This window comes from Zeus faber (genome assembly GCF_960531495.2).
Source record: "Zeus faber genome assembly, chromosome: 4".
Lineage (NCBI taxonomy): Eukaryota > Metazoa > Chordata > Actinopteri > Zeiformes > Zeidae > Zeus > Zeus faber.
The window spans coordinates 4,997,163-5,020,842 of NC_137191.1; the positions used below are offsets into that span (position 1 = coordinate 4,997,163).

At 45.6% G+C, this 23,680-nt stretch overlaps 1 protein-coding gene across 1 annotated transcript in view; it reads right to left on the reverse strand.

The window, feature by feature from the left end:
• Positions 1 to 23,680, reverse strand: part of LOC307228987 (adenylate cyclase 9) — a 38,215-nt gene that overhangs the window by 11,733 nt on the left and 2,802 nt on the right. The window contains exons 2-7 of the mRNA XM_079998857.1: positions 5,156 to 5,352; positions 4,463 to 4,567; positions 2,900 to 3,186; positions 2,358 to 2,460; positions 1,640 to 1,857; positions 124 to 283 (exon numbers count right to left, since the gene is read on the reverse strand). Of these exons, the coding sequence (XP_079854983.1) occupies positions 124 to 283; positions 1,640 to 1,857; positions 2,358 to 2,460; positions 2,900 to 3,186; positions 4,463 to 4,567; positions 5,156 to 5,352 (1,070 nt within the window). The remainder of the gene's footprint in view (positions 1 to 123; positions 284 to 1,639; positions 1,858 to 2,357; positions 2,461 to 2,899; positions 3,187 to 4,462; positions 4,568 to 5,155; positions 5,353 to 23,680) is intronic.

Genomic DNA, 23,680 nt, shown 5'->3' on the forward strand with positions numbered 1-23,680 from the left:
GCTTTCCTTAAATTAATATTACGCGACTTTCTTTCAAACAAACTTTCCAAACAAGCAGGCTTTGTGTTTTTCCGGACAGCGTGTTGAACAAACAGAACCGCTATGAGGTCGCCATGGCGATACCTGGAGCGGAAGGTGGAGGACGTAGGTGAAGTGGGAGAAGACGGAGACGGCCGGGAGCGAGACCAGCACCGCCCCGATCACGTGACGGGGGAGCCAGGCGGAGACCACCCTCAACAGGGAGCGGGTGCAGCTCATCACCTCCTCCAGATAGAAGGCCATCCTGCAGGAGAGAGGAGGAGAGGACAGGAGAGGAGGGGGGTGGAGGAGAGGAGAGGAGAGGGGAGGAGAGGAAAGGAGAGAAGGGGGAGGAGAGGAGAGAGAGGGGAGGAGAGGAGGACAGAAGAGGAGGGGGGAGGAGAGGAGAGGGAAGGAGGGCAGAGGAGGAGAGAATGGGGGAGGAGGGGAGGAGAGAGGAGGAGGGAAGGTGAGAGAGAGAGAAGCAGTGAGCAGGAAGACAGACAGTTGCAGCAGAAGAGCCGTGGGCGGAGGGAGAGGAAACAGAGAAACACCGTTCAGCACTTTAAAGAAAATCTCAGCTGCAAAACAAACAAAAAAAACTCCCGGAGCCAAGTTCACTCCATCCCCATCGCCACCTCACTGCCCTCCCCCCTGCCCTCCCCCTGCCCTCCCCCTGCCCTCCCCCTGCCCTCCCCCCTGCCCTACCCCACTTGGCCAGAACACACAGCATCTGGGGGAGAAACCTGCAGCAGCACACGCCAGGCTGCATTATTAAAACTCAATGTCGACCTCCACATTCAAACTCTTGCAGCACTTGTGTCCTTCTGCGTAGCACTGGCATTATGCTCGTCAATAGATTCCGTGCTATTTGCAGTGACAAAAATAGCAGTAACAACAAACATCATATCGACTTTTTTTTTTTTTACAGTGCACATCTGCACATCTCAGGTCCATTGTAAAACTGCATAGGTCTATCAGAATGTTTATTTGCTCACATCTCGATTTTTTTTTTTTTTTTTACATTGTATTATCGCTCTTTTGAACTGAGAGAGGAAGACACGTGGCACAATTTACTGCCGCGGCTGTACACACTAAAACCAGATCTTTCAAATGTTCCAAGAGGGGGTTTCATACCAATGTCAGAAACGTCAAAACAAACTAAATGTGAATTATTCGCTTTAACATGATTTGGGTTGAGGCAACTTAGCTGAGTTTTTATGTTCCAAGGACTCCCTCATAAGGTGGATCATTTCACAATTAAAAGTTTTTACGATCATAATGGCATAAAATTAACAAAAAAGAAAATTATACTGTTGATCATAATTGTAAGACAATGTATCACCAACTACAATGGAATGATCATGACAGCCCTACTGCACAGTCATTCCCTGTTTGATTATTGTTTTAATGTGTTTCTATCTTATGTTTAGGCTTCGTCTCTTAGGTTTGTCAAATGTCGATTTTGTTGTTTTAACGTTTTCTCAAAATCCCCCCTCGGCTTTATTTGCATGGATTAAAGATTGTAAAACGAAATTGTAGTTTCCCGGGTAGTAGGTTCTCATCGTCTCTTTGCCTCTATGGATAGCTACGTAATCCAATGTGTGTGCGTCCTTCTCACCGTATGGAGAGCACCAGGGAGGCCAGCTCCAGGAGGGCGGCCAGGGGGCCCAGGGCCAGGGCGATGGGGCCCGGGGCCGTGGTGCTGGCCGGGCTCACCAACGGCGGCAGGAAGCAGGCCAGCGTGAGTGCCAGGAAGACAAAACAGCTGAGGAGTACATCCAGGAAGGAGCTGAAGGTGGCGCTAGCGAACGTCTGAACCTGCGCCTGGTTCTTCACCTGCGAGAGGGAGGAAGGGAGGGAGGGAGGGAGGGAGGGAGGGAACACGCTGAACACAAGGGGGCGCTGCTCTCCCATCTTTCCTGAACCGTATCAACTCCCCTCAATATAAAAACATCCAGATTTAGGCCATTAGGGGATTTCTGTCACGATTCCTGAATTGATGTGATTTGCTGTTTTGGAAACATGTCTGAATGTCTGTATGAAGCATGGTTTATATTTTCCCACGTAATTGTACTGGTGTAGTGCAGTGAGGAAAGTGTGTCTGTGTGCATACATGTACAGTATGTTAAACACACACACACACACACGCAAAAACAGACACCTGCACATGGATAGTATCAGGAAGGTTGACATCCCAATCCCCTTGGACAAAGCCGCCTTACAATAGTGGAAATACTGAGGGAATGTCGAAGCTAATGTTCCCAAGTTCCCCCAGTGTGTGTGTGTGTGGGTGTGTGGGTGTGTGTGTGTGTGTGTGTGTGTGTGTTTCCAAGTACCTCCTTCTGATAGCTTTTGCGGTAGGCCAGCTCCAGAGGCCTCTTAAGGAAATTGAGGCTGATCTTGTTGATGGGCGGCTTAAAGAAATAGTCCTTCATCAAACTGTGAATCAGAGGAACACCAGGAACGTAAAACTGTAAATTCACGAGACATCAGAGTTCGCTAGGTGCAAATGAAATGAGACCCTCTCTCATGACCAAAAATAAATATAAAGTCATAGCTGTCATCATAGCAATGTCATAGCTCTTAAAAATCATTCTATCTTTGCTTGCAGCTCCACAACCCCTTTGAAAGAGGAGCAGGTTTAAAGTCCAAGTTGTACCTGAATTTATTTGATCTTTCACATGGATTGGTGGTGGTTTTAGTTCATATCGCTTAAAATGATTATAAATGTGTCCCTATTTGACAGCCAGCTGTCAGTAATGCTCACAAAGGATGGTGTAAAACAAAGAAATATAGTAACAATAGATTCCACCACATGACTGGCCAAGTACAACCTGAGCCATTGTTCTGCATGACCATCCGGTCATTCAACCCCCACCTGTCCTCTCGGATGACGCCCACAAATTGGGCGTCGCTCTTCTCCCTCAGGTTCTTGTAGAGCGGGATGAGGGCGGAGTGGTCCATCCCCCCCGCCGTGCCGGTGCCCCCTGCCGCGCCGGCTCCCCCTGCCATGCCGGCGCTGGTGCCGGTCCCGGTCCCGGTCCCGGTCTTCTTCTCCTTCTCCTGGAGCATGTCGCACAGAGAGCTCTGGCTGTCCTTAGCCGGGCCCTCCAGCGGAGGACTCAGCAGCCCGTTGGCCGCACGTGGGCTGTGGCCCGGGACAAACTAGGGACGTGGGCGGGGGAGGAGTAGAAGAAAACACTGCTGAGGAAGGTTTTAAACAGCGGCAGCAAAAAGCAAGGTACGAACTGGAAGGAATCTATCCCCGAGGTTTAACATCCCAGGTACACACAGCATTCCAGCTGCTTCCTTCTGAGCACAATGTCCGGTCCTCAAATTTTCTTGAGATAAGGGCCAAACATTTATATATATCAAACGCAGATTTTTTGTTTTTTCCCCCCTCAGATCTGTCACGTATTGTGGTGAGGAGCTCACGTTCTGGGTCCTGACCCGTGTGACCCCAAATGAGGGGAAAACATATTTTAACGAGACCTACAACCAACAAAAGTGTGAGAAGACTAGTCAGGAGGGAATGAGAGGAGAAGAAGATGAAGAGGACGGAGCATGAGAATATGAAGAAAAGGTAAAAGAGAGAGAGAGGGCTCTTAGGAAATGTCGACGGCTGTATACAATATTTACCTTTGCCAGGACGACGCCCCAGAAGAATGACGAGACTTTACTGGTGAATATACAATGAAATATAGACCTTTGCTTTGGTGGCGATCGATCTGCTTTCATATCTCCCATAAACCGCGCACGTACCCCGCTACGTGCACACGGAGGCAGATCTCTTCAGGCGGAGCCGGGCTGGAGTTTGGCGAAAGCACCGTCATATTGTTTCCCGAGCTTAGCAGAAAGGCGAGCGCAGCCGTTTCGATTTTTTCGAAGCGTGTCGGAGTTTGTTTGAATTTCGATATGAGGGGTAATTCAAAATCGATTCAATCCGATATTGGTGAGACGACTCAGGGTGCCGTTCCACATCAATGTATTGACATTTAATACATTATGAGAATTGCTCCAAACTTTTCACTTTCAAATACCTGACAAAATCTTTCACGGAACAAAGTCAGTCAAAAACAGAAATACATTCTGAATTAATTTACGACTATGGTGTTATTTCATTTAAGCTCAGTACTTCAGTATTGCATATCAATATTGCAATTTTCCAAATCGATATAGAGATTGAAACAATAGAATTGAATCATGTCGGAATACCGGTTTGTTTTTTTCAACCCTGACGTGGTAGTTTGGACGGAGCGACGCAGATGTTTGTTTGCTGCCACTGCAGCCAAGACCTAACGGGACTCAAGTTGAATGTTTGTGCTCAGTGTGACGCAGGTGACTCGGTCATAAAAGCCGAGGTTTCCCGACCGAACCGGTGTTCCTGTACATTCGCAAATTTCCACACATGCGCGTCTTTGTGTTTTGTTGTTTTTCTTACCTTGGCACTGCCGGTCCTGTGCTCGTCCTGGCGGCCATTAACAGCTCCTTCATCACCCGGCTCTCCGCCCGCAGACAGGACCACACTACAAGGCACGAAGGGAGACTGGAGACACAAGGACAGAAGATTGGTGGAGGCGGTGGGACTGTAAACAAATGAAGGAAATTAAATAGACGTGGAGCAGCTGCAGTGTTGGCATTACGATGCCACACATAATGTGTCACATCGCTCAGAACTTTACTCGTCCTGCATTTTGTACCGTCTCTTCCCGCTGAGAAAATAAGTGTAGTATATGCATAAAAAGTAGGAATTGTTAAAACTATTTTTCAAAAGAGTGCCCCTAGTTCATATTGTACCATCTTTTTTTCTGATACTCATGATGTCATCATAAATACCTATATAATTAAATGCAGCCAATCACATCAAAGAATCAAATTAGGGAGCTACCTGTTGAGTTGACCTATATTTCACTCAAAGGTCAGTTAATGAATATTAATTATGACTAGACTTGAGTCCCTCAAAGTTCTTCACATGATTGAGAATTGTTATGTTGTTATATATTAGTCAGTTATAAAAGTCTGGATGCAGGCTCCAGGCAGTAAAACTTAAAAACTCAAAGAATAAAACATCCGACATTTTGGAATCGTGAAATCGTGCAATTGCACTGTGAATACCGAGGGCCCGGGGACCTACTCTGGTGGTCCTGTCCGGGGCTCCGTGGGCAAGCAAGGGCAGGGCGGCGTCCTGAGCCCCGCCAGCGATGAAGTCCGGGGTGTGGGGTCCGGGGCAGGGCGGCAGCCGGACCTCGGCAAACCCGACGCCTGGCAGGCCGAGCGGGGAGCAGCCGCACTGGTCGTCGTGCTCCGGCGAGATCAGGTAGGTCTTCAGTCCTGGGAAGGAGGGCGGAGTGGGGGGCAGAGTGATGACTGGGTGGAAGAGTGGTTTATGAAAACAATGAAACTCAACAGATACAGATGGAAGCAGAAAGGCCGTGACACTCTTGACTCCCCGCAACACACAACAAATAGTCACTGAAATGATGATACATGAATAATTTGTGATATTTTTACATATGAAAATAGCAAAAGAAAAATTCTAAATACAAACAAACCACTGAATAGAAAATAATCAAAATAACAACAAAATAATTATAATAATAATAATTAATAAAAATAAATCAATTCATTGTATTTCTGAAGCCTTCAAACTCTTAAGTTGTAAATTCTGACGGATTTATATTAACATACGCTGAGCCTGAAAATCCTTCATAGCCTTCAAAGTGATGGATTTGCAATGTATTTGTCCGCAGCAGGTAGTCCGCAGGTACCGGCTTAGTCAAGTCAAGTTCATTTCTATTCTATCCTTCATCCCAGTACAGTCGCAAACGGCTTCACAGGCTTCAAATTTCGCGTTGAAATTGAGTCTTAACCCCCGACCCGGGGAAAGGGGAAAATCTCAGAAAAGCTCTGAACCTGCTTGGTATGCTGGCAGTGGATTAAGACTTTGAATTTTATGAAATAGCTGTCAGACACAGCACAGGAGATATAAGGGAGGAACAATAACTGAGAGGCCCCAACGCCCTGGGTTAGTACAAGGTCAGTGGTGTTAGCATTGCTATGAGCCGCTTCGTGTATTAACTGAGTAAAACCAAACGTGTTGGTTATTATTATCCTGCGAAGCTCAACACAAACTATTCACCAGTTCATCAAAAGTTCACAGACCCACCTATCTGCAATTGTTCCCAATATCACATTGTTGGTAATGTCACTCACAATCCCTTGCGGTATGGTGAACGTCCGAACAAACTTGGTGTTGAGTACAGTATACTGACAATGTCACCGGTTGCGTTTCTTTTTTTCATCAAGTTCTTCCTTTGGTTGTGGTTTCCTGCTTGGATGAACTGCTTCACTGTCGGGTGGAGACGCGACGCCGGCGGGTGTCTCGCAGAGCCTGTTTGCATTATCAAAACCGGAGCTTTGGCCGAGCCGACACTAAGCGAAGGGCCAACGAGGAAATACACAAACAGTGGATTGGAGCAGGGGTGGCCCGGGCCAAGCGCTATCAGCCTGTTCAAACACACAGTCACCTGCCAGCCGGCCTCAGTGTTCAAACACAGGGACACTGAAGGTGCTAAAGACACCACTCAGCTCAAAGGAATCTGGTGTCCGACCACACAATCTAATTGGAATATTAATTTGAGGTCATTTGATGTAAAAAAAAAAAAAAAAAAAAAAAAAAACCCCACATACCCTAACATAATTATCCAGGCTACGGGCACCTAAAGTACACATATCTGCATTTTTTTATGTGATCTTTGAACATTTATGGGTGCGTTTTCCCCTTCTTTCAACTCCACTTTCTGTAGGGCCCCAGTAAAATCGGACGTCCCCACCGGGCTCCGAAAAAAAAAAGTAGGAGGGAGGATACTAGAAGAGAGCGGCCATGCGGCTCCACGTTCGGCAATAATTCATTCAAACCTGAACTGATGCAAAACTGATACATTATATTACTGGAGCATTTATAGAACTTTTATTTTATTTATTTTTTTTATAGAATCTTCCTTAAGCTAAACCCAATTTCTTTTTACATAATCTCGCATCTCGTAAAGCGGGGAAAACCCATTAGTTATTGGTCATGGGGAGGGCTTTAGGTTCGTCTTTTTAAAAAGCGGGCGGAGAAAATTGAGGAATGCAGCTTGTCACAACAGCGAAGCCAAATAACACGACTGGAGCAGGTTGCCGTCCTCCATTACGCTCCTTTATTCACCATAACAATGGGAAAGTATGCAGCGATGCGTCAGCCGGCACGAGTGTGACTGATGAGTCCTAAACTCCCATCTGAGAGCATGTGCGTCAGCCTGGCCATGTGTGCGTTCACTGTGCTGATCCGTTGTCTGTTCACGTTTTTAGCCGAGGCCCCAATTTCGGGTCAACAGCCTCAGGTTTAGGATGCTTGTCCCGCGCTAAGGAGGCAACACTGTCCATCGATGGGCACAACTCAAGCGCGGCCGCCACATGGCAGAGGCGCAACCACGCTCCCCACACCGGCGCGACGTCCATTACCTCGCCGGGCGGCCGCGTGCGCTATCAGATGCTTTAAGTGGAAGTTAATAACACGCCCTCCGCATTAACCAGCCGCGCAGACGCTGCGATGTTCTAATGCTTCCAATGTCTCCATCTCACCCTCGCATTGCTCTTTACTAATGCCTCCGTCTCTGAGTAGCTCTCTGCAGTATCTGGTTACTGCTCATCTCTGCCTGGATCCCTCTCCCCGTCTCTCATTCTGTCCCAACACTTTCAAACCCAGGCATGCCAACACACTGTTCCGGAAATGAACAGATGCAGTTGATGAATGAACGGTACGAGCATTGGACAGTGGATGTGATAAGCAGCCCTTTTGCTTTAGGTTGTGCCCTTTTTCAGGAAATACAAACGTAATGATGAATGATGAATATTTAATAAGAAAAAAGATAAGGACTCTGTGGCAGTTCCGCCTGCCACACGCCAAACAAGTGGCGTTTCAAGGCCCCCTGTCACACAGACACAGACGACGGGGTAGAAGAACACCAGCTTTATTGTAGAGAGGGGGCTAGGTGGAACAAGCCCGGAGCAGAGGGACAACATGTCCTGACAAGGGCTCCTCTCCTGTGTGTGTGTGTGTGTGTGTGTGTGTGTGGGGATGGGGGTTTTACCCGTTGCTTGTTGATTAATGTAACGCGCAACAGGCAAACAGCCACACTGGTCCGGGGCCCAATGACCTACACCCAAGACAGGTGTGGCTGCTCAAAACACACCACATACTCCACAATGCTTTTAACATTTTGTTTTCTCTACCGACATTTTTCACATCGTCCCAACTGCAGGTCCAAGACCCAGCTGAACTCTATGGAGAGCCACCTGGAAGCCTCACTCAACTGTGCTTGAATATCGTGGAGGAATGAGAGAAAGATTGAGTGACAGGTGAATAAAAAGAACAGAAAAAAGTACCCTGAAAGGCTGCTTCTTTGTCTACGTATGTGATTTTAAGTGTACAGTTCCCACCCAATGGCCAGCGACCACCCTGAAACAAGCATTTCAAATGAAGAAGCGTCGCCATTTCATCTGATTCCACGCCTAGTAAAGAACAGTGAAAAGCCCTCGTTTATTTCGGCACAGAGACACAAACAAAGGTAGAAAATAGAAGTCGGGCGGCGAGGAGGCAGGGGGCGGGACGCAGAGAGGACACCGGTGAACCCACCTTCCTCACCTCCCCCTTCAGCCCTCCAGCTGAAAGCCCTGAAACACTTTTCTGATTTGGGGTTGATGAATCAGACACAGAGAAGTGTAGTTATTGATGAGAGTTTACCCTGCAAATGAGCAATCCCCGCTTACATAAACTGTCAAGTTCACAAGTGTGTGCACATATCATATATCACGTATGTAATCACATCTGTGTACAATTGGCAAATATGCAAGCTGGCTCATGCTTTCATTTATGACGGCCTGTAGTCATAAAACTCTGTCGTATGGCACCGTGCAGCACAATAGGTCAGTTTATCCAGAGCATTATTATAGAGCATTAAAAGTTGTGTAAATACTTCATATAATGTGAATTTACAGTATGTGTCTGTTATGACGATGATTTCTACTTCAAAGGAAAACGCCTCAACCTACAACAGGGAATACCGGCTAAATATATTAAACACCCACACCTGCCCCATATTTCATAGTCTAGAATATCATTCCCTCAATGCATTTAAGTGTATTGAATGTTTATCTTTCCAACATTTATTACAATCTTACATAATTTACCTGAAAAATGTAATGACACTGGCTAAATTTACCACAAACATTAAGAACCTTCTTCAAGAGAAAGTTTGAGTTTGATGTTAATGTTGGTGGGTGTGGTCAATAAGGTAGGCAGAGATTTAGGCGCGCGCGTGTGTGTGTGTGTGTGTGTGTGTGTGTGTGTGTTACATCATGCGCTCCAAGCAGCATTGAGAAGACACTGACACCAGCACTCAGCAGCCTCAGCTGGGTGGCTTCTATTGATTCTCTACTCACAAGGCCCACCTTGAACAGGGAGAGTTCAGTTGAGGAAACAGACACACACACACACAGGCACACAGATGGACCGACACGTACACGCAAAAAGAGGATACACGCGAGAAAAAACAAGGCAAACACAGAGCTGCACCGCCCTGCAGACCTAGCAGCTGTGGGCTCCCTCCTCCTGCCTGGTTGGTCTTAATGACCTGAGACGTCTGACTGTGCTTTTTCCTTTTACACTGACTTGACTTCACCGTGGATCAGTGGTTCTCAACTTGGAGTCTGGGTGGACCCCCGCCCAGGGCCCCGCCGAGAGGTTTCAGGCGGTCCCCGGCAAAATGATTAATAGTCAGACGGCACCGTTATTTCATTTACACCATTAAATGATGTACCATAACGATTGTTTTGATTATAGATTCACTGTTATCTCTATCGTAGGAACTTAAGTAGACACAGGTTTTGTCATATCCAACAATAAACATCTTCTCAGATCGGGGACCCAGGGACTAAACATAATCAAATGAGGTCCGTGGCCTAATGCAGATCAAATTGAGGGTCCTTGATATGAAAAGGGTAGCTTTCCCTCTTTTCAATTTTAATTTCCTTATATACGGCAATTAAAACTGTATCAGTGGTGCCCAAACGGCACCATTACTTTCCAAGCCACCCTGGAAGGAGAAGACACCTTTTTGGTTGGATTTTTTGGAAGGGCTATTGATCGCTCTATAACACAGAAACATGTAAATAAGAACCTTATTGCACAATCAATATACACAAATAAATTATAGATATAACAGACAAGAAAAATATTGATTAAACCTCATTGATATTTACTGTAAAAATAAAACCCTCTGACTGTGCATGACAGCGAGACAGTGACATCTGCCAGGAGTTGGTGATCAAAACAGCTGTATCAACGGTGTGCGCGTCCCACACACACACAGAACAAAAACACACACTTACTACATTCATAAAGACCCCGTCATTCCCAAGCGGGTACCCCCGTTACCCACAATGCACTCTTTCCAGGGAGGATGCTACATCTTCCAGTCCTTTGGGTCCTTGTGTGAGACGGAGCATGTCGCCGGTCTCACACACACACACACACACACACACACACACACACACACACACACACACACACACACACACACACACACACACACACACACACACACACACACACACACACACACACACCAGGGAAAAGCACTGTAAATAGCATATCACACATGAACACAGAGACATACACAGTGGGGCTGGGTAAAGAAAAAAAAAGAAAGAGATACTACAACACGATTCAATTCCATTGTTTCAATTTCTGAATAGATAAAGCGACTTGTGATAACGATGAATTTGAAGTGACGCAACCATTCTCGGCTCCAATTAAATACTCGCTCGTACTCTGCTTTCGGCTCGGGGGGGCAGAACTTTAACCGGCAGACACGCGAGGCTCGTACGTTGGCTGGAGCGGCCGAGGGCATGAATGAAGGAAAGAGCCGGCAAATGAATGAAGCGACGGAGGAAAATGGGGGAGTCGAGGGGTCTGTCTGGGACGACTGAGGTGTCACATTCCACATGCACATCCTAACACCACCTCTGATCCGGATGCGCACGCGCACGCACACACACATACACACAATCAGAAACCCAGACGTGCATTCAAATCACCACACAAGCAGACACGCAGACACATAATGTACATGGTGAACACACACACTGTGTGCGTACACACACACATCCGCCCACGCCCGCACGCACACAAAAGCGCAGAATTGCTCAGTCTCCTCGGCCATCGTGCACACGCAGAATTACATGCGCGCTCAATCCCACACACTTAAAATACAACCATCCGCACACACGCCCAGAAGCATTAACACTCGGGCTGGAAATGAGGGCCGCCATTGTTAACGCATTTAAAGAGGAAAACAATCAATTGTTGTTCAATGTTGTACAATTGTTTTTAATGAATGAATTGAATTGTGTTGAAAAACTGTTAAATTGATCCTGCCGTCACCCACCCACACACAACAAAAAAAAAATCGTATTTCATACACAATAGGACTGATTATCGATTCAGAAATCAAAACAATGGGACTGAATCGCCGCATTGATTTGTTTTTAACACAGAAAACGCACCAACCACACCACGTGGAGGCCCACGGCATTGTACAGCGACCTACACCTAGAATAAAGATACACGAACACTTCTCCCACCAAACTCAAAAAAAAAAAAACTTAAAAAAAAAATTTTTTTTAATAAACTTAAATAAAATGAAGATTAATCACCGTTCCCCAGAAGATGGCCAGGGTCCAGAATCTACACTTCCTGTCACATGACCTTTGTCGTCAGGGTGGCTTCAAACGAGATCAATACCCTCCACCCCCGCGACCCCAAGGGGTCACGAGCCTCCCCCCCGGTCCCACCCACAGGAAGCTGAGGCCAGTGTGTGAATCCAGAGCAACACTGAGAAGCGAGGGAGGAGGCTGCGATCGGCGCCCGTCACAGACCTGGGTCGCCTGATCCTCCATTTTAACTTCCGCTTGGGTTCCAGAATCCCACTCAAAACCGAAAGCCTTTCTTTTCAACGTTTGGCTCTGAGGCGCTCGAGTTCGCCTTCTTCCGACGGACCGATTAGCTTTTTTGTTTTTCCCTCGGTGACTTGAGGTGTTGGGGATGTTTTGTTTTGTTTCATCTGAGGGTGCTTGGGCTTTTTTGGGAACGACCATCCATATCGACAGTATACTGACCCGCAACGTGCTTTAGCAAACTCCCCGCGGCTGCCTTTCGCCCCGCACGCGTCCCCTCACTTTGCATTCCTTCCAGGAGAGGCGGACCCTGCCACCGGCAACGGAAAGAGCACATAGAGGAGCGCTTGCATAATCTTACGTATTACCACTTTAAAATCCTGCCGCTCGTCGCCCCCCGACGGCCTCTCTTTCTGTTTCATTTTCAGAAAGTTGTACAGTGCCGTGCTCGACAGTACTTTCTCTCCGCTCGCTCTCTCTCCCCTCAAGGATGCCCCCTCCCCCCACCGCCCCCACACTCCCTTGCCCAAAGTGACCCCTCCACCCCCACCCTGGCCTTGAGAACGGGCGGTCTTGGAGCACTCCAGGCAGATGCCTCCATATTTGGAAAAAGCGATGGAACCCAGGGATGAGACAACCCACCACCCACCCTCCCTCCTCCTCCTCTTTCCTTTCCTCCTGACCTCCCACCCTCTCGTCAGCCTCGTCAGAGACGACGAGGACGAAAGGGAATACATACCGAGACGTCCTCTCCTTTGTAAACCAAATCCTTTCCTTCTTACTTCTCCCTTCCTTCTTTCCTCCTTGGTTTGTACTTTCCGCTCTTCCCTCCTTGCATCCCCGCCTCTCAGTGCAGCCCCTGGGGGATGAATGAAAGCTCCTTCCACCTCTCTGTCTCCATCCATCCAACGCAGCCAATCTGGCCATTATCAAGCAATCACTGCAACCGGCCTTCTATCGATCCATCTGTCAGTCCGTCCACTTCCCTGTACCTCCATCCATCCTCCCATTGTTCATCCCAACCGTTTATCTAGTATAGGGGCTCAAACTACAGGCCCAGGGGCCACACTTGGCCCGTGTGACAATTAAATGCGGCCTGCTTAACGTTTATGATATATTGGTAAATCTGGCCAGCAAATTTATTCGGATTAATTTAAAATTTATTTTTAATTTACTTATTTAAATCAGAATGTTTAATTACTCCGTGCAATTTTACACTATTGTGTTTTTGGATTATACATATTATTATACAACATATTAAAACAGAATATAACAAAGATTTTTTTTTTTCCAGCCGCCTTCAAGGAGACACCCTGGCCAGGGGCCCCCAGATAGTTTGGGTTTGAGACCCCTGATCTAGATGCTCATTTTATTCCTGTTGTCTTCCTTTTATGTCTCATCTTAATGAAATGATGATCTGACTCGCTCCTCTAGGTCGAAGTGTGCATGCGGGGTGAACAGAAAGAGTGATGCTCTCAAATGTCCACTGTTACGAGGAAGGACTACCTGTCCCGCGCACGCACGCACGCACGCACACGCACACACACACACACACACACACACACACACACACACAGACACAGACACAGACACAGACACAGACACAGACACAGACACAGACTCAGTTGATCTCTCACATGCAGCATCTTTGCAAGAAACACAGATCTCTCTCTCGCCTCTTTCTCCCTCTTCCCTCGTACGGTGTCGCCCGTTAACCAAACTGTGTCCCCACACACACTATACAGGTTGCGTGGCTGACGTGTGTGTGAGCAGTTCCACCGGTGCATGGCTGCGTGGTTCGCTCGCAGCTTCATCTGAGTCAAATGGGTCGTCACGCAGCGTGATTCAGTCATGCTGCGTGACATGGGTTCAAAATGTCCCCACAAGGCAGTCACGCACACGCACACTCCCCTGAAACTAGACTGTGGGAAATCCTTGAGAAAGGGTTGTTACCAGAAAATATGCAGCTTCTCTTCCCCAGCACTCTTTCTCACTCATGCGCATCTATTCTTTTTCCTAAATGTCAGAAGACGTGTTCTATTCCAGTCTTCTGGCTTTTTTTAGAACACTCCAAAAAAAGAAGGAAATTTCACCATGCTCCAGGCTAAAACCCAAACAGTCGGCGTCTGCATCTCCACACACCATCCGCAAACACCCTTTTGAACATGCTTGATGCTGGACAAAGGAGCATAATCATGACATCATGACCTGATCCCAATGACTTCAGCAGACCACAGTCTTTTCAGCCTGATTCGACAATCACATGGTTCAGTTAAAATTTAAGGGGGTTTTAAATAGAAATGAGAATTGTTGCAATAAATGAACGAATAAATAAATGAATTGGGTGAGTTTCCATCAGTCGGGCTGAGGAAAATTAACTACATTTTTTTCTATTCCACTCTTCGATGCCATTAATGAGTCTTTGGCCATACACACGTATAATTACCATGTTCATGACCACAAAATTAATAAATACATCTTAAATAAATAAATTGTTCTTCATCGCAATTTGTATGACAGTCTTCAAGATCACAACGGCCCTAATGCTGGGGCTGTTTCTGTTGTACATTGTGCTATTTAAAACAGCGTCACCCGCACACACACACACACGTTCCAGTAACAACCAGCTGCCGGTGACACACTGTCAGGTCAATCTGTCGCCCGAAGAATTCCGAGCTGGTTTCTGTGCAGGAACAGGAACCACACACACACACACACACACACACACACACACACACACACACAGAATGGGATCAATCAGTAACGACAGATAGGGGAGGAGGGTGGGTGTGTAAAAGAGAGGCAGGAATGTCTGCAACCTTTGACCCCAGGTAGTGAATTAGGACTTTGTTTGGTTTATACATTAATTTGTTTTACTTTCATTTTCTTAAGTTTAATAGTATTAAGATGACTATATCATTATTACTCATATGTATTGCTTTGTTCATTGAATTGCCTTACAGTTCCTTGTGCCACTGGTATCAGCAGATACCACATGTGTTAAATAAAAGTCTCTCTCTCTCTCTCTCTGGAACAGCGTTATCACTTTAATGTTGTTTCTGAATGGACAAAGCGAGTGGTGTCATTACGATTCAGCTGCAGCTTTGTTTCATTTTAGCTTTTGTCTTTTGAAAATGAAAGAAAATAAATATTCATATAGAAGTCTATGAATGAGGGAGGACACACACACACACACACACACACACACACACACACACACACAAGAGGTGTTGGTCAAGAAAATACAGTGATTGTTGAATTTGTGAATATCCCGCAGCCCCAATTGAAATAGTCAGTTAAAAAGATAAAAATAAAAATGGGGGCCCGAGGATAGAGAGAGGCGGAGTGGAAGGTCCGTGTGAAAAAAGGTAGAGCTGAGCCGCCAAGTGAGAAGGAGGGATCATCAAACACGCTGCCTCGGGCTGTTCCCACCTTCACAGCTTCAGCTCAACTCTTCTCCACGGCCAGCGGCTCTACGTCCATGCGGGGAAGCACCAAATACTTTCAAAAGACAGCATCACACATTTAAAAGACCACACACACACACACACACGTGTGTATATATATATATATATATATATATATATATATATATATATATATATATATATATATATATATATATATATATATATATATATTTATTTATTTATTTGTTTGTTTGTTTGTTTGTTTATTTACACAAACAGCCATTTTCCACTATTAGTTGGTTGCGATGTAGATGTATAATCTGAGCCATTTGGAGCTTTGTGACAAGCCAGAATTTCTACACAGACAATTCATTGTATTATATACAATGGGGTAAATAATTATTTGATCCCTCAGTGATTTTGTAAGTTTGCCCACTGACAAAGAAATGAACGGTCTATAATTTTAGTGGTAATTTTTGGTGGGTTTATTATAACAGTGAGAGACAGAATATCAAAAAGAAAATCCAGAAAATCACATTAAATAAAAGATAGAAATTATTTTGCATTTCATTGAGTGAAATAAGTATTTGATCCCCTACCAAGCATAAAGAATTCTGACCCCCACAGATTAGTCCTCTCGCTTTAACAAAGTACTCCTAATCTCAACTTGTTACCTGTATAAAAGACACCTGTCCCCAGAATCAATCAATCAGACTCCAACCTCTCCATCATGGGCAAGACCAAAGAGCTGTCTAAGGACATCAGGGACAAGATTGTAGACCTGCACAAGGCCGGAAAGGCTACAAGACCACTGGCAAGAAGCTGGGTGAGAAGGAGACAACCGTTGGCGTGATTATTCGAAGATGGAAGAAATACAAAACGACCGTCAATCTCCCTCGGTCTGGGGCTCCACGCAAGATCTCACCTCGTGGGGTATCAGTGATCATGAGAAAGGTGAGGGATCAGCCCAGAACTACACAGGGGGAGCTTGTTAATGATCTCGAGGCAGCTGGGACCACAGTCACCAAGAAAACCATTGGTAACACACTATGCCGTAATGGATTAAAATCCTGCAGCGCCCGTGAGGTCCCCCTGCTCAAGAAGGGACATGTACAGGCCTGTCTGAAGTTTGCCAATGAACATCTGAATGATTCAGAGAACGCTTGGGAGAAGATGATGTGGTCAGATGAGACCAAAATCAAACTCTTTGGTATCAATGCGACTCGCCGTGTTTGGAGGAAGAGGAATTCTGACTACGACCCCAAGAACACCATCCCCACCGTCAAGCACGGAGGTGGAAGCATTATGCCTTGGGGGTGTTTCTCTGCTAAGAGAACAGGTCGACTTCACCTCATCGAGGGAAAGACGGATGGGGCCATGTACCGTGACACTAAAAATGGGCGGTGGATGGGTCTCCCAGCACGACAATGACCCAAAACATACAGCCAAGGCAACAAAGGAGTGGCTCAAGAAGAAGCACATTAAGGTCATGGAGCGGCCTGGCCAGTCTCTGGACCTTAATCCTATAGAAAATCTGTGGCGGGAGCTGAAGCTTGGAGTTGCCAAGCGACAGCCTCGAAACCTTAAAGAATCGGAGAGGATCTGCAAACAGGAGTGGTCCAAAATTCCTCCTGAGATGTGTGCAAACCTGGAAATCAACTACAAGAATCTGACCTCTGTACTTGCCAACAAGGGTTTCTCCACCAAGTACTAAGTCATGTTTTGATAGGGGATCATATACTTATTTCACTCAATGAAATGCAAAATAATTTCTATCTTTAATTTAATGTGATTTTCTGGATTTTCTTTTTGATATTCTGTCTATCACTGTTATAATAAACCCACCAAAAATTACCACTAAAATTATAGACCGTTCATTTCTTTGTCAGTGGGCAAACTTAAAAAAATTAGTGAGGGATCAAATAATTATTTCCCCCACTGTAATTATAGAACCCAGAATCCCGATTGGGCTCCGCCCCTTGTAGCCGCCTGCGCAAGCGCCTCGTGCCGGTTACGCTCATTTTAATATTTTTAGTATTTTTAGAGCTTGTAGAGCTTATTGTGCATAATCACCAGGTGTCATGAGATTTCACTGCATATATGTATGACTGTATATATATGTATGTGACAAATAACCTCTTGATCTTTGAACTTGAAACTGTAGGATTTATCAGGACGGCAACCACAGGGATCCCACACGCCGGAGGACAGAGACTTGAGATAACATCAAACCAACCTGACATTGTCTTCTCTCACACTAGTTTGGACTGACCTTGTGAGGATCCGATCGTCTCAAACAAACAACTGACGACACGTCTCTAAATGACCCTGAAGACGACGAACCAGAAGAGAGAGAGAGAGACACACACACACACACTCCCTACAAGGAAAGCCAGGCATCGAGGTTACAGTTAACCTTTGACCCTGGCGCTAAAAAGCAGTCCTGTTAAACCAATCAAGGACGTGTCGACCGGGGCTAAACAACACCATGTTGGGTCGTGGGGGCCCTCCAGGCGAGGAGTGCCCTCTTGTCTACTTTATACAAAGGCCTATGCAGGCGTACACACACACACACACACACACACACACACACACACACACACACACACACACACACACACACACACACACACACACACACACACACACACACACACACACACACACACACACACACACACACACACACGTTAAAGAGCAGCACAAACATGAAAAACAAGACATGGCACAGGCAGAGAGATATACTGTGTATGTATATATATATATATAAGAAAGAGCGAGAGAGATAGAGAGAGAGTGGAATGACAGGCACTTGGGAGTTGATCATTATTGTATGAAGATTCCATTAAATAAACTCAATGGCTCAGTTGTTTGGAACAGCCGTGCTTGTCTACCGTGAGTGTGCGTGTGCGTGTGTGTGTGTGTGTGTGTGTGTGTGTGTGTGTGTGTGTGTGTGTGTGTGTGTGTGTTTCAGATGCTCACACACACTTCATTGACTGTTCTTATCAATGCCTCTACCTGCTTGGTCATTATATCCACGTTAATAACGATGGTTTTAATGAACGTATTTCTTGGGTGTAAAAATCTTAAGAAAGCATCCCCCAAAACATGTTATTATTGATATTGAGACATTAGACAAAAAAATATTCTGACATTCACAGCCTGTCTTTGTAAACATGGATAAAACCAAAAATATCCCTCTTGATTTTAGGAAAAACACGACAACCCACACTTGGATAGCTATCAGTTGTACAGGTGTTGACAAAGTGGATCCAGATTCTAAGGCTCAGAGATCTCTACCCGGCCTGATAACAACTCCACGCTGAAAAAAAAAAAAAAAAGAAAGGTTGGTCCCTTGGTAATCTCAACAAAACCCTGAGGAAAGCGTGTCCGTGTGCTACAGGGAGCGTTTCGGGTGCAGTTAAAAGCGTGCGTTTGGCAGCCGGTCGCAGCAGCCCCACAGCGGCCTAACGTCATTAGGCTGCTTCCAGAAGACGAGGTAGCGAGCGGCTGCAGCTTTCACTGATTTATTTCGTCCAGCGCAGGGCGAGGGCGCGGGGCGGCGTCAAAACTGACACTCACCAGGCCATCACTTATTTACATTAATGCTCTCTGGGATGCTTATCGCGGTATCGGGGCAGAGGGCATACAGCACTCTGTTTAGGGACAGCGCTATGACTCATTAACAGACAGTAATGAGTTTTTAGTTTTCACTTTCAATATGCAATGTTTTTTCCACTGCCATGTTGAAATGCATTGTAGATTGTGCAGATACACCGTGTGTTTATAAGAGTATATACTGTAAGTGGGGATTGCTATGTGTGCATATATATCCTCCATATGTGTGGGCATTCTCTCCATATGTAGTACGTGGTCTTCGAGAGCCAAGGGCCCAAATTAAATTTTTATTAATTGATCCATTTATGTATTTATCTATTTTTTGACCTGTTCCGTCATCTGCAGCTGGTCTTACACTTGCGTTTCCCCCCACGGATCCATAAATACTATCTTCAGTCAGAAGGTTTAAAAAATAATAATAATAAAAATAAAAACAAAAGTTGAAGGAATGAGAAAGGCAAATATCCTCCAGTTTTACAAACTGTGTACATTGTGTAGTATTAGAAGTAGTTCCGGTAATACACATTCAGTCTCTTATTCCAAGTCAGGGTCATCGGAGGGCTGGAGCCTTTGGGTGGATGGAGAGACACCCTGAGTGGGATGACACACACACACACACACACACACACACACACACACACACACACACACACACACACACACACACACACACACACACACACACACACACACACACACACACACACACCTGTCTGCGTGATGCTGTGGCCTGGTTATGGTTTAGATGTCTCTTCCGTTTCCCCGCTGCATATTTAGATGACATGTTTGAGTTAACCCAGCGCTAACCTGTCTGGAGCCTCTGACGTCCCACGATGGTGCACACCGACATGCACAAGTACACGCGCACACACACATGTGAGCGAACCGCTGAGGTCTCGGTGTATGATACCAAAGGAACATTAGTTCAAGGTCCAGACCTTGTGTGGGCAAACAAAACAACATCGGTGTGCCCTGATTGAGACATGTGTGAACGCACCAATCAGAACACGCCTAAATGTGATGTGTAATTCACATGTAATTCACGCTCACAGACGCAGCGATAAACAATGTATGTCTATGTTACATGTCACAATGTAACATAGACATACATTGTGACACGCGAGGGAAAGCCGCAATGACGCAATGCACGCCTGCCGCACACATGCATACCGACAACAACAACAACAACAACAAACACAAACAACACATTAATATCCTGAGAACTCTGCGACCCGGTTTCCCCCCGAGGAGCAGTGCTCGCCGAGCGGAGCCTAAAAAGGCATTAACACAGCAGACGCAGACAGGATATTAAGACCAACTAAAAAATAAAAAATAAAACACCCAGGGCACGAAAAAACGGCAGCCCTCACCACCTGCAGTGAAATACAAGTGTGTTGGCGTATTGCAAACCGTGAGGGAGAGGAGGAGAATGGGCAAGAGTGCAAACAGATGGGGAACGGGGGTAGAGAGAGCGAGGCAGAGACGGTGAGAGAGACATGCACCGTCGAGCCAAGGGATGGAGGGATGGGGAGAGCTAACTGAACGGTAGGAAGGCTTGAAGGGCTTGAGGAGGGACGGAGGGGAGGCAGACGAGTGCTTCACATTTTCAATGGGATACTTCATGTCCCGCCTGTATATGTATAAATATCATGTACCTGTGGCTTTTTAATGGTTTTGGAAACTGACATTACGACCTCTTTGAGCTGAAGTGGAAAAAGGACATGATGATAGACAGAGAGGTAAGTAGATAGACAGTCGAATGGATAGATATACAGTATAGATAATCAGACATTTCCATATATAGTCAGATGGATATATAGTTAGATGAATATAGTTAGATGGATAGATAGTGAGCTGAATAAATAAATGGACAAATATATAGATGGAGAGACGGATCAGCAGGCCACAGCAGGGGATCTTAAGCTGAGCCATGAGTCACACAGGCAGACAGAGCCAAATCACACAGCCATAAAACCATGTTACTCAACGACAGCAGAGACCACAGGCACCTCAGCGGGCTGACAGGTGACACCGAGGAGGAAGGGAGGGATATCTCTGTAGTTCTCTCTCAATAAGACTGCGTGTAGCCATCGCTGAACAAGCGATGGCTACACACAGGTACAAAACTGGTACAAAACAATACAAATCTCTCTCTCACACACACACACACACACACACACACACACACACAAACACACAAACACACAGCCATGAGGCCACAGGGGCCCAGTGACACATTTTATTGACTCAACTCTCCCACCCCCCATAGGCTGACAGTACCACAAACAGCCTCTATTCACTGGGGAACCAAGATTAAAGATGACCCACGAGGAATTCCCTGGTGGAGAGATTATCACTGGTAGTCCTGTTACACAGTACGTCCTGTGGCACACACACACACACACACACACACACACACACACACACACACACACACACACACACACACACACACACACACACACACACACACACACACACACACACACACACACACACACACACACACAGGCAAGGTCCAAGCTCAATGTGCCAGTGTGTCATTCCTTATCATCATGTATTGTTATCATAAGCTACCTATTAACAAATACCAACAAACATAACTGCATAAAACACACCTTATCCGAAAATATATAATGTATATCGTGACCTTTGAACTAAGCCATTGGAGATCTGGAGGAGGTCACTGAGTTCTAAACTCCAAGCGCAAATAAAACTTAGAGGAGCATTGAGTGTCCACCATACAGGCAGATTGCATTCCCTTCACCCGCGCCATCCCTTTGTACAAAATGGAAGCGCCCCACCGTGAGTGTACACTTGTCCCTGTGTGCTTTTACACAAACAGGGATCTGATAACGCGATGAAATGGATGACGCCTATTGGGGAATATCCCCAGCACAAAATTCCCAATACCAAAGGAGGACCATGTCAAGCACATCAGATGTTAAGGAAAACAGTCACGATGTATTGCTTTTATGACTCACAGAAACGGTAGTAGAGGACTCTAAAGGGGAAAAAAGTATTATAAGGCAATCAGTACATTCCAATGACTCCAATCTAAAAAGTAATGGATAGGAGGGGTACTTGGTTGACACTTAAAAGTTTAAGATTCATTGGTATCGGTTATGAAGAGCAGTAGCGGTCCATCCCTTAACACCACCAATACAAAATCTACCAGACTTCAACGTATTCCGTTTCAACATGAATAAACCTCATTTACGTGGTATTGTGCTTTCTCTTTAACCTTCTGTCAAATGTCACCCACCACTCAGAGAACCTCCATTTATAAATCTGACCAAATTTTTTTGGCCAATTCTATAATTCTGCCCTCCTGATGAACCGGTCTTAATCCTTTGTCACTTTTCTTCTTAAATCAGCTTTTTTCTTTCCCCTCCCTCCTCACGACCTCTCGGTTACCCTGCAACCTGTCGTAATGTGGCGTGGGCGTATGTGCCCTGCCTTTATCGGCCCCTATCTCCGGCGCAAACACTCCAGCCGACCGCAACAGTGAGGGACAAACACAGTCAAAGAGATATGTGCCAAAGCCCGTCCGAACGTAAGGAAACCTGCACGGATCGCCCGATACATTGGAACAGGGACTCTTGTGTTGGCTTTGCTAAGAACAACTCAGTCACATTTTCCAAATCCCACTGCCACAAGACGCAACCATGGCAGTTAGCGTTCTCCAGAGGCTTCTGCCTCATCTTCCAAGACACCTTACAGTGTAAAATAAAGTGCTGTCAGCCCCTGTGTGGCATGCAAGCGCATAGTATAGGTATCTCTGCACTACGTACCCTCTGATCTGCTCTCATCCCTCTGCATCAAAGTACTTTTTATTGCAGCTGCGGGTCCGATCTTAAAATGTGGGAAGTTATAGACAAACTTTTTTTTAATGCTATTGAAGAGCTACTCCTTTCAAAATAAAGCTACTGAGATGGTTTTATTGGGTTTATGATTGGCAAAACAAGGGTCGTAGTCTTTTCAAAATTTAATTCATCAATTCTTGGCCATGTCTCACATTATTGTTTGACTGCAGAGTCAAACAACTACTACTCAAACAATTACAATTATTACATTTCACTGCATATATGTATGAAAGGATGTATATGTATGTGACGAATAAACCTCTTGAATCAGAGAACCACTGGCCGATTTTAAAACACTCTGCCTTCTCCTTCCCCAATCTGTTGATCTCACTCAAGCGAGATCGTCATCTAATGTTGCCAGGCAGTCGTTAACAGGACTAGCTGGTCAGATAACATACTTTGGTGCGGTCTGTGCATTCATGCCGTGACCCAGGACAACTCTAATCACCCACTGCTAAGTTTTACTTGTATGGACAATGTGGGCTTCAATATTCTGCTGTGTTTGACATCCTGACTGAAACATAATCTTTTGATTGTCTCACATTTGTCTACTTACTCTCTTTTGTTCCGCTGTGTTGTTGAACTACATGTAAAGCTGTTGCCGAGTTAAAAATACAACTTGACTGGTGTTCAGTTTGTTGTGATTTAAATATATCATCCAGCTCTTGAAATAGAAGAAAAGTCAACCACTAACACCTTAAGTCTGTGTGTTTGAAAACAGTTATATCTTACTGTACTAAGAGGAAGCTGTCAATCTTTTGGCATCTT